Here is a 13442-nt window from a genome sequence, read left to right on the forward strand (position 1 = left end):
TGAACAAAGTAAAAGGGAGGGTGAGAGAGAGATTTTGTGGAGCTAATACACCCACAACAACGGTGTTGCAGTACTGCTAATAAAGCCACAAGTGTGGTTTTGCATTTATAAACAAAGTGGATACATGCAGATTTACATAGAAATGGATGAGCATTAATAGTACTTGGATAGAAAAGATAGCGAGAGAATGCTCAAATGGTAACAATACAAAACAAGAGACAAAATCAAGTAGAGGAGAGAGAGAGAGAGAGAGAGAGAGAGAGAGAGAGAGAGAGAGAGAGAGAGTGTGTAATGTAATAAATTTTCCTGATGGGAGCAATCCATGACCACATGAAGGAGGTTGGTTTTCTTGACTGAGTTCCATCTCTCTCTCTCTCTCTCTCTCTCTCTCTCTCTCTCTCTCTCTCTCTCTGTGTTTTGAGTTCATGGAGATGAACCCAAATATCTCTACAGCAAAACCACCATTAGCACAAACTGGAAGAACTACCCACCATAATCAGTCTCACCCCCACCACCATGAAATCCTCAGAGTCAATACTTTACTTATAATCATAATTCCCATCATCATAATCTTCGTACTTTTCGCCGCCTTCCTACTATTAGTAACATTTCGCAGAATCAAGTCTGCGAAAAGCAATGCCCATATTAGCAGGATCACCAGCAACATCGGCAGCAACAACAACAAAAAACTTTCTAAACTTAGTACTATCATCACCATCAATTCTACTACCAGTCCTGGTGAGCACCCATCTATAATTTTTGAAATTTCTTGAAAATTGTGTTGGATAAAAAACTCATGGGTTCTGTTTTTTTTACTTGGTTTTGTTGGATTTTTTATGGTAAAAAGATGTGAGGAATTGTCTTTATAGAGCGACTGTGAGTAGGTTTAAAGCAGGGCAAGTGTTCACTTATAGAGAGCTTGAAGTGGCCACTGATAAGTTTACTGAAGAGAATGTGATTGGCACCGGAGGATTTGGAGTGGTGTATAGAGGGACCTTGTCTCATGGAACTGTGGCTGCAATTAAGATGTTGAATAGGGGAGGAAAGCAAGCAGAGCGTGAATTCAGAGTAGAGGTGAATTATCATTTTTTTTTTTGAAAGATTAGGTGAATTATCATTTTTCTAACAGTTTATTTATTTATTTATTCATTTTTAAAATTTTGTTTTTTTCCTTTATCATTTTTTTACATTTGGTATTTATTACTAATTTACTACAAATGCAGGTGGATCTTTTAACCAGATTGCACTCCCCTTACCTGGTTGAGCTATTGGGGTACTGTGCAGACCAGCACCATCGCCTCCTCGTATTTGAATTCATGCCCAACGGTAACCTCCAACACCACCTCCACCCCTCCTCCTCCTCCTCCCACAAGCAATATCAACCATTGGATTGGGGGACCCGCTTGAGGATCGCCTTGGATTGCGCCAGAGGTTTAGAGTTCCTACATGAGCACTCAGTCCAAACAGTCATCCACAGGGATTTCAAGTGCAGCAATGTCCTTCTGGATCACAATTACCGAGCCAAGGTGTCAGATTTTGGGCTGGCCAAGATGGGTTACGACAAGATCAGCGGTCAAATCTCAAGCCGGGTCTTAGGGACCATCGGATACGTGGCCCCCGAGTGAGTGATCTGTTACTTTCATCTTTCCTTTCACATGTTTTTCTGCTACACATTCACTTCTCTTGGAAATTATGAGCAAACTTCAATGGCAATGCAATATCCCTGCCCAAGTCATACACATATTTGGGCTGACTTTTGAATTTGAAGATTTGGAATTCAAATTCAGTCAGATTTCATACTTAAAGATGAGTGAAACTGAAAACATATGTATTACTCTATGATTTGGCCAACACTCGAATTTATTGCCGACTCACGTGTCTTGCTGTGTCCGGTGTCCGACACGACATGCGTGTCGACACTCCTTTGGACACTTTTACTTGTATTGCTGTTAAGTGTTAGACTTAATGTGGGTGTGTGGACATGTTTTTGTATAGTGTCAAGTGTGGCAATCTGTTTTTTTATCGAATATTGTGTTTACCTCATTTGGACAACTCGTATCCATGTTGAAACTGGACACACAAATCCATATCCACAAATCATGATTACATATACTTTCTATTTTAGCCGTGTCCCTGTTGCTAAGTTTGGGAGTTTGCCGTGTCCGACACTTTGTGTCCATGTTCGTGTCCATAAATCATAGGTATTACTTAACCAAAAATAGTACTACGAACCTAAATTGAATAAATTCCATGCTGCATGGAATAAGTAGTAGGTCTTCAATGTTTAACCACATTTTAGATTCTTGAATTTCAAATTCCTCTCTTCAACAAAAAGACAGGAATATTCAACTCAACTCAACTAAGCCTTTGTCCCAAACTAGTTGGGGTCGGCTAATGAATCCTTTAGAAAATTTTCATGAAGAAGATGAAAGGATTTATCCGGCTCAAATTTACTAAGTCTACTACTGACACCAGTTGGGTTCGTCTACATGGATCATTTTCTTCCATTCTATCCTATCCAAGGTCATGTTCTCCGTTATGTTCTTAGCCTTCAAGTCTTCCCTCACTGTTTTCACCCAAGTTGTTTTCGGTCCACCCTTACCTCTTTTTACTCCATCAACTTGGCACGAGTCACTTCTTCTCACTGGAGCATCCAAAAGCCTACGCTGGATATGCCCAAACCATCTTAAGCGGTGCTCTCTCATCTTCTCCTCAATTGGTGCCACCCCCACTTTTTTAAGGATGTCTTCATTTTTAATTCGATCTAACCTTGTGTGGCCACACATCCATCAAAGCATTTGCATCTCCGCTACACTCATCTTATGCACATGCTGCTGTAGACACCCCATTTTGACCGGACCCAAGTTCGCTATGCTTGGGAGAAACCCCATCCGATCATTTCCGCCATGTTTCGCATTTTTCCGTGAGAGGTTGAGAGAGATTATTCATAAGAATCCAAGCGAGGGAGAATTTGGACCCGTTTGGTGGGCCCGCATTGAACATTTGTTTAAAATTCGAATCAACCGAGGGCCCACATTGTGGGGCCTCAGTAGGGCCTCTTGTGAGGCCTCTTATGAAGAACAATAATGATGGATTCTCCACTAAAGAAACATGATGGGCCCTCCACTAAGAACAATAATGATGGATTCTCCACTAAGAAACATGATGGGCCCTCCACTAAGAAGAATGATGATGGATTCTCCACTAAGAAACATGATGGGCCCTCCACTAAGAAGAATGATGATGGATTCTCCACTAAGAAACATGATGGGCCCTCCACTAAGAAGAATGATGATGGATTCTCCACTAAGAGGGACAACATGATGAGCTCTCCACCAACACATCTCTCTCTCTCTCTTTCTCTCCCTATATATATCTTCCTTCCCATCCATAAAAAAGAGGAGAAAATGAGAGATTTATCTTCCATTATCTTTTTCTCTTCCATTATCTCTTCCAATCACTCCCTCCAATCCCTTTCCCTATATTCTTCTTCCATTATCTCTCCCAATCACCTCCCAATCCTTCCCTCTAAGAGAAAGTGAAGACGGCGGAACGGATCGGCGGCAACATTTTTTTTGGGGGTTTTCTTTGCTAATTGAAAGGGTAAGACAAAGCGTATATCCGAGGATTACTTACCCTAGAGACAAGGAGAGCTAGCAAGGTTGGTATTCCAAAACCCTCTTTCATATATCTTAAACTAGAAGCATGCTAGGATTGAATTTGTGATTTATTTTTATTTTTTCTTATTGTTATTCAAAATATGTTTTTTTCAATCTCTGAGTGTTTTGAACATTAAGAAGTGTAGAAATCTGGAATTTCGAAGAATTTTGACTTCGTTTTGACCGTAATTTGACCTTTTGAACTTTACCCTCAAAGGGGTAAAATTCTAAAGATTGAATTTAAGAAGATGTCAACATAGATCCAAAATCAATGAAAATTTAAACATAATATAATTGTAAGATTTTGAATTAGTACGAATTTCTTTATGAATTCTTGATTTGATTTAAAGGGTTTAAAAATTCATTTAACTCTAGGGGTATTTTTGGAAAAAACCAATTTTCAAAAACTCTATAATGTTTTCAAAAGTGAAATTTGGATGAGATGCAAATTAAATCTAATCTAATCTCCCGTGAATTTTTCAAGATTTTTGGTTTCTGTTGGATATTTGTTTATGATTTTTTACGTAAAATCATGCATGCTGTATTAAATCTGATAAAAATAGTAAATTGCAATGAAAACTTCTGAAAATATTTGTTTGATAATTACTACTGGAATTACATGTTTTCATAAAGTTTAAACTGATTTGGATTTGATTTACTATGTGTTTAAAATCGTAAATTAATAGTAAATCATTTTTACAGTAATCCTTTCTTATTGTAATAAACATACTATAGAAATTTCATATTGTTTTGAATTGATTTGCTATACGTTACTGTGTTAATTCACAATCTGGACAGAAACTTTCAACATTGAAAAACTAATAGCAAACCACATTTAAAATCTATGAAATTTTTATTATAATCTTATATAATTAAGGAGACGTTACTGTAAAAATTTCATCTTGTTCTGAAAAGATTTGTTATATGTTGATGTGTAAATCTACAATCTGAATTGAAACCTTTTAAAATCCTTGAGTAAATTGAATTAAAATCAAATTGTTTTAAAATTTTCCAGATCATAATATTCCATCACATATTCAATCATTAAATTATCAAAATAGAAACCTTAGGAATCACTGATTTCCTTTGTAAAATCCTGATGCTGTGATTAGTTTGTATGTTTTATTTTCTCATCACATTTACTCAAACTTAATCTAACAAAACCTGAAGGCATCATAGATTGCGCGAACTTATTGCACACACTTACATCACTTGCATCTAAACCCCTGCATCTCACATGCACACACGTCCTATTTTAGGAACCCGGAGTGTTATCTAGCATGGTTGACTGGGATTTCATCACCTGGTGCCTCTGTGCTAGAGAAGCATTCCACCCTTAGCCTAGTACCTTTATGGTACGTAAACGGATCTCTTGTTCACGTACTGATACGCCGGACACTGGTACAGTATATCGAACATGGATTCGCGCTAAGGGAACTCTTGGCCTTACCCCTAGATTAACCCACACATGCATGTAGTATACGAACACATGTGCATCACGTGTGTGAGCCTAGTTTAGGATATCCTACCCATTTGTGTCTAGATTAGGCCGTAGTCCATCTTCCAATGGCTACGATCGGTCCTAGGTACACAAACAAAGTCATGAGTCGAGATCCTTTCTCCACTCCGCTAGATTAGGGTTAGGGTTGATGCCTTCAGGTAACACTGATAAAATGTGTGAAGATTAAAAAACTTTTCCTTTGGGGTTAGGATGTAAATCCCATTCATTTCCAAAGATCTCATAGGATTAGTCATTCATGATCCATCCGTTGAAAGCAATCTTATGCTATCTCATCTCATCTTGATCACAGATTTTCAATCTTCTATTATATGATTCGATCGCGTTTCCATATCTTTTAGAGAGTCTTTTGACTCATCTGTCTTTAGCTGTTGTCAGTGGAGTCTTTGACTCGTGTTTTCTTTTCCTTTAGAGAGTCTTTGACTCATATATCCTTTAGTTGGTGTTAGTGGAGTCTTTGACTCGTGTTTTCATCTCTTTTAGAGAGTCTTTGACTCATTTATCCTTTAGTTGGTGTTAGTGGAGTCTTTGACTCGTGTTTCTTTTCTTTTAGAGAGTCTTTGACTCATTTATCTTTTAGTTGGTATTGTTGGAGTCTTTGACTCGTGTTTCCATTTCTTTTCGAGAGTCTTTGACTCACTTCGTTTTCTTAGTTGGTATCATTAGAGAGTCTTTGACTCATTTGTTCTTTTGTGATATTACCAGGGAGTCTTTGACTCGTTGGTTCTTCCGTTGGTGTTATTTGGGAGTCTTTGACTCATTCCTCCTTTAAGTTGTAGTATTAGAGAGCCTGTGGCTCATTTGTCTTCTTGAGTGCTGTTAGTAAGGAGTTTCTCCATAGTCTTGTTGTCATTTCTTCTTCTTTGGAGACTAGCCCAGTCTCATTATAGCTTTGCTTTTTGAGATCATAGATCATTTTTGTTGTCATCGATAGTCTAGTTTGCCTTGTTTAGGGGTTTCCCCTATTTGCCCTAAGGTTTGGTCCTAGGGTTTTGCTTTGTGTTTTCCCTTAGGTCTTTGACCAAAAGGGTGAAAACTCTTTACTTTAAAAACTTTTGAAAAACTTTAAAAATATGAAAAACAACTGAAAAACCTTAAAAAGCCTAAAGTGTTGAGTGTTTTAGAATCAGTAATTAGGAGAGTTTGTTTCGAACTACGTTGGCTTGATCCTCTTCCACGAGGTACGTAGTGCAGCTTGGGATCCACATCCCAAGTCCAGCCAAACCTTTAAAAATAAAAATTTTAAATCTTTCAAAGTTACAAAAATATTCAAACCATTTTCAAAAAGATCTTCCTCTAGAGTTAGGAGTATGTCCTAGCTGTTTAGGTTGTGTTCTAGAGTTAGGAGTTTGTCTTGATTTGTATTGATATGGTATGTCCTGTCGTGTGAGTGTCCCTAGAGTTAGGAGGCCTCGAGTCGATCGGTTAGACATTTAGTCGAACCGATGGCTAGACTAGGCATATAGTCAGCCCGTGGTTTTCATTAGGTTGCACAGCCTAGTTACACATAGGATTGTAGGAACCACCTGCATTAGCCTAAGGCTAATCAACTTGCATTAGTTAGGGCATATAGGGTGTCCTAAAATCCACAATTCACTGGAATTTTAATAATCATACAAGAAGCTTTAATAACTGGTTCGGTCTTTTAGATCGAGTCTAGGATAGAGGGCTAGATGTCTTAGGCATCATAATTTAGAATAGGGCATCGAACTACGTGGGCTCCGATTCTTCCCGAGGCCGGGATACGTAGTGCAGCTAGGATGGATGGCCATTCTGGTCCGAGTCCAGTCTTGCATTAGAGTTAGGCATGTCACCCATAACCTAGCTTTGCTTAGGTGACACATTTTCATTTTATGTGTTTATTTCTTCATTCTCAGGAAATGCATGCTTAGGTAGACGATTCCTGAGGATTGTTCCCATTTCATATGATTTTTACCCAAACTTCTTTGGAGTTAATGAAAATGGCATAAGAGACCAGGTGCTTGCACTTGGGCGAATTGGGGGCGCCTAATCCCTTCCCCATTCGTCATCAGGCACGAACCCTATTTTATATCTCTGGTTATCCGTTGCAACAGAGCATAGTATGGGATCCTTGGCCCACTTTCCTTGGATGGCGACTCTGAGTTCTTTTTAGGTACATCTCGGTTTCGAGCCCTGGCTCCTGATCAGGATGTATCTCATTCGTTTTGTATCGCCACTCGTGCTATGCTGTGAGGGTGGCATCCGTTTCGAGAGTTCCTTGGCAGAGCTCTCCTTCACATTGTGGAGATCTTAGAGGATTGCTGTGGGGACCTCGCGTCCCTCGCCGCACTCGTCCTCTCCGGATCGGGGTCCACAGGCTGGCGACTCTGCTGGGGAGTTCTTGAAACATTGCCTAACTCTTTAAAAATGCAATTTTTATTAACTTTGGAGAAATTTGAGCTAAAATCATTTTAAATGGGAACTCTATCGTTAGAATCCAGGGGCACCAGGTAGGTGCGTATGCTACGTTCGTCTTCTTGGTCTCAAAAGGACTTCCTTCTATGTTCCTGCCAGGATTCAGCGTCAGTATGGAGGGGAGCAATCCATTGTGCCTCCTCTTCGTCATTTCTATCCACCATGAGGATTTTTGGATCAAGATTGTCATTTCTTTTATTGAGTCAAAACTTGTAAATTTGATTCCATTATAGATGAAAATTCAAAAAATTTTACTTGACATGTTATAAACAGTCAGTGATTCAGGGTTTTCAGCGATTGCTGTCAGTATAATCAATACAAAGGATGTTTGTTTTTTCTTTTGTCTCTATTGGTACAAACTATCTTATTTGTCAATCATGTAACCTAGTTTGTTAACTTCCAATCAGGATTCTGAAAGATAGCAACCATCGCTCCTAAAAAAGACTTTCAAGCTAAGCCCACCTGGTCGAGACCTACCCCAGTGTCTAGACTCGTTCGCCACTTTGATTCCTCTGTGTCATCTTCAGTTCGTTTACCTTCTTCACCAGAGTCTTCAAATTTATTTAAAGTAAATCAAATGGCAGACACAACTGAACTTTTAATGAGCATGCAAGAGATGATGAAAAACCTCACCAGAGATATGGCGGGAATGAAAGAAGAAATGGCAAACATGAAAACACAGATAAGTGATAAGACTTCCACGTCTAGGCCCGTACTTCAGCCTTCTCATGTTCCAGCTCCGGAGTCGCATAGACCCGTTATCCAGTCTTTCGAGGTGGATTTAGATGATGGTCAGTATGCTGCAGAGTATTGTGCTCCAGAGGTTGATAAAGAAAAAGAAAAATTTGAAAAATTTGAGAAGGAAATGTCTGAGAAATTCAGCAAGATGGCTCATGAGATGGAGCAGATGAGAGTCCAGGGACCCAAGAAATTTGACGTCTCTGAATTAATACTGTCTTCAACAGTTTCTTTACCGCCCAACTTCAAAGCTCCTGATTATGACAAATATGACGGAACCGGGTGTCCGCGTAACCACATGAGGTGGTTTATCATTTTGTCCCAGCAGTATGGTCTGAGCCGTGAGCAGATGGCCCAGTTGTTCCCGATTTCTTTGATTGGGATCGCAAAGAAGTGGTTTCTAAGGCTAAAGCCCGAGGAGGTGAGAACCCTGGAAGATATTTCGGAGAAACTAATAGAGCAATTCTCAATGGAAGAGGGTATTGAGGTCACGAAGAGAGACCTAAAACAGCTAAAGCAAGGTCCTCAAGAGACCTTCACTTTCTTTATCAGGCGCTGGAGACGCAAATCTGCTCAGCTAAGCCAGAAAATGACTGAATCAGAGCAGATAAAGCTGGTTCTGAAGAGTTTGTCTCCCATGTATTTTCATTTTCTCGCTCCTCAGCATTACCCGAGCTTTGACCATTTAATCAAGACGGGTACTCAGACAGAAGATGCCATAGCAAAAGGCTTGAGAGCCAAGGTTTCTTCTGAAATCCGAGACGGGAAAAGACCAATGGTCCAGTCCAAAGAAATTCATGCTGTCAGTTATACCAGGCCTGTGGCCAGAGTTGCTGCAGAGGCTGCAAAAGCGCCAAGGAGAGTTGCATATGACAGAAAGTTTGATCCTCTTCCATATCCGATAATAATGATATTCAAAAGGCTCATGAAAGATAGGAAGATCCGGCTCCCGGATATCAAACCTCCACCCAATCCCTTACCCGCATTCTGGAAGATGGATCAATACTGTGAATATCACAGAGGTCCAGGGCATTTGACCGAGAATTGTTTGGCCTTGAAGCATGCTATCCAGAACATGATTGACAAAAATGAGCTGGCAGTGGAGAGACCAAACGTTACTCAAAACCCACTTCCTAATCATCATACCATGCCTCCTCCTGCTACCAATGCAATTTTTACTGATGAACCTCTGCTCGATCCATCAACCCTCATTTGTGCCATTACCACAGAAAAAACCTATGTAATGAAGTTTGACAAGGAAGATTTCGAAGCAGTAGAAAAGAAAGATCATTATGTAATTTCCTTTGATGACGATGAATTGGCTGAATCGTCTTCATCTCAGTTTGGTACATTTCAGATTGACAGTGCTGGAAATAGAAGGACAGCTCCTTATGTCTTAAGGGCTGAGGACTTTGAAGAAGATGAGTTATTGTTGTTGGATAACCATTGTGACGAGATGCGTCATATGACCCGTGGTGGGCGTGTATTCAAGCCTCAAGAATTGTGTGTTGAAAATCCTGCAGAGGTTGCGCGAAATACTGAAAACCAGAGACAGAATAAGGTCAGTAAGGTCAGCGCCGATGAAGAAGAAGAGAGCTTGTTAAAGCAGTTGAAAAAGACTCAGGCCAATATTTCCGTATGGGGTTTACTCATGGCCTCATCTAAGCACAGAAAATTAGTCCTTCAAGAGCTTAACTCAGCACAAGTCTCTGTAGACACTACTCCGGATGAGCTGGTAAGCTTGGTTGCCATGACAAGAGTGTCTAAGACTTTATCTTTCACTGACGACGATCTGCCTTCTGAGGGCCGAGACCACACCAAATCTCTGAAAATCACAGTACTTTGCAACAAGAAGAGAGTACCAGAGGTGTTAGTTGATAATGGCTCTGCTTTGAATGTATGCCCGTTGAGTACTGCAACAACTCTTGGATTTGGTCCTGCGGATTTCATCCCATCTGAACAGGGTATTCTGGCGTACGATGGCACTCGCCGAGATGTGATCGGAACTCTGGTCACCGAAATACAGATCGGAGGAGAAGACTTTGAGATAGAGTTCCAGGTTTTGGACATCAAAGCCTCATTTTTGTTGTTACTCGGCCGCCCTTGGTTGCACAAGTTCGGGGTTGTTCCATCCTCTCTTCACCAAAAGCTAAAGTTTCTTCGCAAAAACGGAGTGGTAACTGTGAAGGGGGACCCAGACCTGGAAGTAGGGCTGATTACTCAGGACCTGACTATGGAGAAAGCTGAGGATGTTAGTTTGACTGGATTCTCATTAGAGGTGGCTGCCATTACCTTTAAAGAAGCTATGAATGAGGAAATTTGTTTCCTGACCAGTACAAACGCAAATGTCGTCAGGATGATTCGTCGACAAGGATATATGCCAGGTGCAGGGCTAGGTAGACACCATCAGGGTTTGACTGAGTTCCCTGAATTCGAATCCTTCAATAATCTATTTGGGCTGGGGTACAAGCCTTCAAAGAAGGAAGTTAAAGAAATGAAGCTGCTGATGATGAAATGGGCTGAATGTCGCCGCAGGGGGTTAGAATTACCAATGGCACCGATTAATTTGACGATGAATGGCCGTTTTCGAAGAGAGGGTGCAGATGTCCCTTTCTGTGGCTTTGCCGAAACTTGGTTAGATGAGAATTCAGGACAGAGGTTGCCAGGATTTGAAATTTTCTTTGATCTGCAGTTAGAAGACAAGCAGACCGATGTGCAGACAGAAGTTGAATCAGAAGCTGATTGGGCAGAACATGTAGAGCCGAGCCTTCTGAGTTCACTGTTTCTCGAAGATTCACAAACTATTGCCGTAATTGATCGGAGGGCCTCGATTCTGAACCCTACTCATTTAATCACCCCGGCAGAGGAACCATTGACCAACTGGACCTTTCAAGTCATACCTCAGGTCACTTTCCTAAACAGTCATGTCCCTCCAAAAGAGTCAGTTGTCCATAAATACACGTCAGTCTTTGGGTCTAATTCAGAGTCTGTTTATTCTAACAATTCTGTTAATGCAGGTACTGTAAATGTCGAGTCTCCTAAGGTCGATGATGATTCCTCTTCTTCCAGCGGAATCAAGTCAGATGCTACTTCTATCGTTGATTCAGAGTTAATTGACATAAATGTCAATATGTTCGTTGAGTCTGTAAATTTTTTTCAAGCGTCTATTGTAAAGCCCGATGTGGGTAATTTTTCATTTGATGTACCTGATTCAGCATTAAATGAAATAAAGCATCCTTTCTCTGAGTACAATCCAGTCTCTACTTTTATTTCTAATGTTTCTGCTTCAGAATCTGATAAACTTAATAATAACAATCAAGACTCCCCCTCTGATGAGGATACCGACGACACTCCTCCTGAAATCAAATACATGATTCAACAGGATGAGAGTCGCCGAGCAAAACCACTCGAAGAGGAAATTGAAACCGTGAATATAGGTGACGAAACCTTGATTCAGGAGATTCGAATTGGCAAAACTTTATCTCCTGAAGAACGCGAGGAATTAATCGCCTTATTTAAAGAGTTCAAGGAAGTTTTTGCTTGGTCATATGATGACATGCCAGGGTTAAGTGAAGAAATTGTTCAACATCGCTTACCCTTAATCCCTGGTGTTAAGCCAAAGAAGCAAAAGCTCCGAAAACTCAAAACTGAATGGGAGATGAAAGTTTATGAAGAAGTTAAGAAACTGTTGGAGGTAAAATTCATTCAAGTAGTTGAATACCCAGAATGGCTTGCAAACATTGTACCGGTGCCCAAAAAGGACGGAAAAGTTCGAATGTGTGTCGATTTTCGAGACCTGAACAAGGCAAGTCCTAAGGATGACTTTCCTCTTCCCAATATTGATCTCCTGGTTGATAATACAGCTGGTCATGCTCTTCTATCCTTTATGGATGGGTTCTCAGGCTACAATCAGATTAAGATGGCTCCCGAGGACATGATGAAGACAGCGTTCATTACTCAATGGGGTACATACTGCTACAGGGTGATGCCGTTTGGATTGAAAAATGCGGGTGCTACGTATCAGAGGGCTGCTACAACTCTTTTACATGATATGATCCATAAAGAGGTCGAGGTATATGTTGATGACATGATTGTGAAAGGCAAGACTCGACCTGAGCACACTGTTGCCCTGAGAAGGTTCTTTGAGCGGATCAGGAAGTATCAGCTTCGCCTAAATCCGAGTAAGTGCGTCTTTGGTGTTACATCAGGAAAGCTCTTAGGGTTTATGGTCAGTGAAAGAGGGATTGAAGTAGACCCGCAAAAGATTAAGGCAATTCAAGAAATGCAGCCGCCGAAGACAGAAAGGCAGATCCGAGGTTTCCTTGGCAAAGTTCAGTATCTGAGACGGTTCATATCACATCTGACGATGACGTGTGAACCCATTTTCAAGCTTCTGAAAAAGAATTCCTCGAAGAAGTGGAATGAAGAATGTCAGGAGGCATTTGAAAAGGTTAAGCAGTGCCTATCCTTGCCCCCTGTTCTATCGCCAGTCACTCCAGGCCAGCCATTATTGTTGTACTTGTCTATCACAGATACAGCGATGGGTTGCATGCTTGCTCAGCAAGATTCAGAGTCTAAACGGGAGAAGCCCATTTACTACATCAGTAAGAAGATGCTGGAATACGAATTAAAGTACACAGTTTTGGAAAAGACGTGTCTAGCATTAGTTTGGGCTACCCAGAGGCTTAGACATTATTTGCTTTCAAGCAAGATCTTTTTGCTTTCGCGGATGGATCCGCTAAAATACTTGTTTGAGAAACCCGCCCTTACAGGACGAACCGCAAGATGGTTGTTGTTATTGTCTGAGTTTGACATCACTTATGTCACTCAGAAATCAATTAAAGGGCGTGTCGTTGCTGAACAGTTGGCTGATGCACCCATTGAAGAGAACGCTTTTCTGAAGGCAGACTTCCCTGACGAAGAGATCATGGATATTAAAGAAGAAGCTTCGAATACTAAGTGGCTTATGTATTTTGATGGAGCTGTAAACAGTCGAGGACAAGGAGTAGGAGCTGTACTTATATCCCCTCGGAAAGAATATATTCCTGTCTCTATCAAGTTGCAGTTTGAGTGCACCAACAATATGGCTG

General features: G+C 40.6%; 1 protein-coding gene across 1 annotated transcript in view; it reads left to right on the plus strand.

Moving 5' to 3' along the window:
* Positions 1-13442, plus strand: part of LOC143865441 (putative serine/threonine-protein kinase PBL7) — a 26754-nt gene continuing 13312 nt past the window's right edge. The window contains exons 1-3 of the mRNA XM_077375824.1: positions 1-738; positions 848-1074; positions 1224-1621. Coding sequence (XP_077231939.1) covers positions 426-738; positions 848-1074; positions 1224-1621 — 938 coding nt within the window. The 5' untranslated portion in view covers positions 1-425. The remainder of the gene's footprint in view (positions 739-847; positions 1075-1223; positions 1622-13442) is intronic.

Source organism: Tasmannia lanceolata, unplaced genomic scaffold (assembly GCF_043159265.1).
Source record: "Tasmannia lanceolata isolate RefF3 unplaced genomic scaffold, GAP_Taslan_0.1 ptg000002l, whole genome shotgun sequence".
In the NCBI taxonomy this organism is placed as follows: Eukaryota; Viridiplantae; Streptophyta; class Magnoliopsida; order Canellales; family Winteraceae; genus Tasmannia; species Tasmannia lanceolata.